This window comes from Asparagus officinalis, chromosome 8, assembly GCF_001876935.1.
Source record: "Asparagus officinalis chromosome 8, Aspof.V1, whole genome shotgun sequence".
NCBI lineage: Eukaryota > Viridiplantae > Streptophyta > Magnoliopsida > Asparagales > Asparagaceae > Asparagus > Asparagus officinalis.
Genome location: NC_033801.1, coordinates 13,917,712 through 13,921,516, shown reverse-complemented (window position 1 = coordinate 13,921,516; position 3,805 = coordinate 13,917,712). Strand labels below are relative to the sequence as shown.

Below are 3,805 nucleotides of genomic sequence, written 5' to 3'. Positions count from 1 at the left end.
TAAGAAACTTAGTGGACGTCCATATTTCTCATATATGTGTGTGTTATATATATATATATATATATATATTATAATATGGTCATTAATGTGTGTGTGCGTTTATGTGTGTGTGTGTGTATATAGGTGTGTGTTCGCGTGCGCGCATGATTTTTTTGAGGAAAATGGCCATAGATTCATAGAATCATAATCCTAAGTGTATACAGTTGTATGTATTTAAGTACATAAGTATATATGTATGTATATATGTATTATATATAATTATATTATGATATGGTCATTAATGTGTGTGTGTGTATGTGTGTGTGCGCGCGCGCGCATGATTTTTTGAGGAAAATAACATAGCTTCGTAGAATCATAGTCCTAAGTGTATACAGTTGTATGTATTCAAGTACACAAGTATGTACTTGGTAGATCTTTGCCTGAACCGAAAGGTTTTTAACCGAAAAGATTTTTACAGATTGAAATATCTTTGCTCGAACCGAAAGGTTTTAACAGATCGAGGAGATCGTTGCCTTGATCGAAAGGTCTTATAGATCGAGGAGATCTTGACAGTACTTGGTTGGTGCACACCATTATACTGTACTGTTGTTTCCGGAAACAGTTTGGGCTTGGGATCATTGCACCTGAATAGGCTAAATATTATTTTAAGCGCATTGTTTCTCAAAAAAGCAGGAAATATACACAAAATACAGGTTTTGAATAGTGAATCCAAAAAAAGACCAGATTTTGATCACCGTGAAAAAAAAAAACATATACCACAAAGAAAATTATACAGGATATGGGATTTTTTCCATTAGATAGTCATTAGCCATAAAAACAAAGGAAAGAATGTAGAAACTATAAATCTTGCATTAATACTGACTTCGATTCTGGAAGAAAGGGAAGAACAAAGAGAATTTTTCGGGTCTCCTCTCCTTTTTAATCTCAAAAAACATTTGATATTCTCACACACTGTTATTATTTATTCCTACGCCTTTGAATCGCCCGCGAGGTCTTTACTTAATTACTTGTGTTTTTCTTCTTGGGCTAGAAGCAATTTTCCTTTATTATTTTTTTTTTCTGATTTCTATTTTTGGGTTTTTATTTACTTTATGCATGGACCCGCAAGCTTCCTATATTTTCGTTGGCTATTGTTCTTTCGTCTTCCGTTGTTTCAGGATTTTGTTTTTGTTTTTGTTAAATTAGTCTTGACGCATATTAAGCGGATTCGGATCCTCTCCACTACAAAAAAAATAGTGGAGGGACCACTACATAATCACAGCCATTGATTATCTAGTTGATGGTTATGATTTTTTCTTTTAGTGCAAATTAGGAATGAGTGCAATACACGAGGGTATGATAAGTGTTAGATTTAGATTGTATCATAACCGCCTACTAAATAATCAATGCTTGAGATTAAAAGTAGTGGTCCCTCCACTACTTTTTTGTAGTGGAGAGGATCCAAATCCGTTAATCATATTCTTTAATAAGTTAATGGTCACATGACCTGTGTGAAGTGCATATTTCTTATGCCAATCAAAATCATCAAAGATTTGTTACTGATTTAACAAGAAAACAAGCTGTCAATAACAAATCGGATGAGATTTTTAGACCGACGATCAGTAACATCAATACTTATTTAGTTATAGGTTTGAAAATGAAATTGCTATATCTATTTTTATAAAAAAATAAATAAATAAAGAAATAATTTCGTGAATTTAACCATAGCTAAAGGTAATTATAACACGCTTTATATACTATTTTTACTATTTTTACTGTATCACGACTCATCAGGAATCCCACATAGGCCTACTTTGGTAAAGTCTCCAAGTTTCAGGGGGACTGCGTGTTTCGTAGATGTTTTTTGGGCTAAATAACAGAAAACCCCCTTAACTTTGGCAATTAGCGGTAAACCCCCTTTGACTTTCAAAATATTAGAAAAACCCTCGTAATCATTGGGATTATCACAAGACCCCCATTAACTTTCAAACTTTTATTGGAAAACCCCCCTTAGCTTTCAAATTTTATCAGAAAACCCCCTAAAATTAGGGGGGTTTCTGGTAAGCCATAAACTTAAGGGGTTCTTTTGATATTTTCAAAGTTAAGGGGCTTTAAGGGGTGTTTTATGATATTTAGTCCTTTTTAGTTTTCACAGATCCGAACCCGAAAGTTTTCGGGTCAAATTCAAATCGGGTCATCTTGCCGTCCGGCCCCGTTATCACCTACCACTCCGGCACTCCCCCCAATTTCCCGCCGTCATCCTCTCCTCTCCGCCGTCGCATCCTCAGCTTCTCCAAGCTGACACCAAAATGACCATTCTACCCTCCTCTGATCTCGATCCCTAGAGCTAAAATGCTCCGATTCTCAATCTCATCCTGTTCTCTTCAATCCTCCATCTCCACAGTATCGATGTCCTCTTCCCGCTTCAACGTAACTGAACCCTGAACCCTAAAATCCTAAAAACCCTAACTCTAACTCTAACCTTAGCCCTAACCCTAACGTCTTCTTGATTCTTTATTTTCCCAGGCTCGAGGTAGCCGGCCATGGCACCGTGGGTTCTGCCACCGGCCGCCATCGGCGGGGCGGCGGCGGCGATCATCCATTCGTGAGCGGCGACACGCACCTGACACTGTCAGGGACGATAATTACAAATATCGGCAGGGATATGGAGGGAATTATTGATTCCCGGGGGTAGGTCTGGGCAAGATTATCGTCGGTGGGCCCGCTCCGCAAGTTGCCACCCGAATCCGGCGGCCGTCAGTTTCACGCCGAACGTGCAATCGCGAATCCGCGGCGCCTCAGTTTCAAACCACCGAACGCGCATACCGAATCCGCGACCCTCAGTTTCGCCCGCATCCGCAGCAGCACCGGCCAGATGATCACAGGAATTGGGTGAATGCTTGCTCTCGGCCGCCGCCTCAGTGTGGTGAGCTTCTTTTTTCCACATTTCGTACTGGGAATTTTCTTTCTGAACTGTTCGTGTAGAAAGAATGTTGCTTATCAAAGTTTAGATAGTTTGAAGCTTGTTAGAACTTAGAAGATTTCATTATGTGAGTTATACTGTTGAGTTGTTTATGGTGAGAAACATTTTTCTTGAAAGCTGGAGTTTAGATAATTTTTTCTTGTTTTAGAAGACACGTTTTAAGCCCATGCTCGCATGGACTGGATATGATTTCTTTGGTTTGTATATGATGGTTTAAATCTTAATTTGGTTGCTTTTCTAAATTGAATTTGCCAAAATTCTTTCCTTTTTTGGTTACAGCTTACTCTTTTCTGTTGTGCCCGTGGTTGCACGAATGACTGTGATTTTTGCACGAATGAGTGTGATTTAATCAAATCACTTATTTCTTCTACCCTGCTTGAAGCCAAATCAATTCACTAAACCTTTTTCCATGTTGTTTAATCGCATCTGTTCTCCATAAATCCTAAAATATATATCCCTCTCCCTTCATCTCTACAAACTCCAATTGTCCTCCCTCTCGCAGGCCTCAACCCTCATTCCCTTACCTCTTCCTCCCATCAGACAATGCTTCAGATCCCAAATCTCCTCCTTGCTCAAAAACCTCCGAAACTCTTTCTTGCTCACCCTTTTAGATTTTTTTAGCAGTCCATTGGTAATTTTCAGAATTTTAAGGAGGTTGTTTGTTATTTTCTAATCTTAAAGTGGGTTAGTTGTTTTTATTTTTATTTTTCAAGACGTTATTTATATTTTTCAGATTTTAGCCCTTTTTTGTAGTTTTTGAATCTTAACTGATTGTTTGCAGTTTTCAAATTGCAGAGGGATTATTTGCAATTTCATATTTCAGAGGTTGTTTACAGTTTTCCA

General features: G+C 38.1%; 1 protein-coding gene across 1 annotated transcript in view; it reads left to right on the top strand.

The window, feature by feature from the left end:
* LOC109820892 (carbon catabolite repressor protein 4 homolog 6) overlaps positions 2,770–3,805 on the top strand; it is a gene marked incomplete at its 5' end in the record, with an annotated part of 13,017 nt that continues 11,981 nt past the window's right edge. Inside the window, one exon of the mRNA XM_020387086.1 lies at positions 2,770–2,905. Coding sequence (XP_020242675.1) covers positions 2,770–2,905 — 136 coding nt within the window. The remainder of the gene's footprint in view (positions 2,906–3,805) is intronic.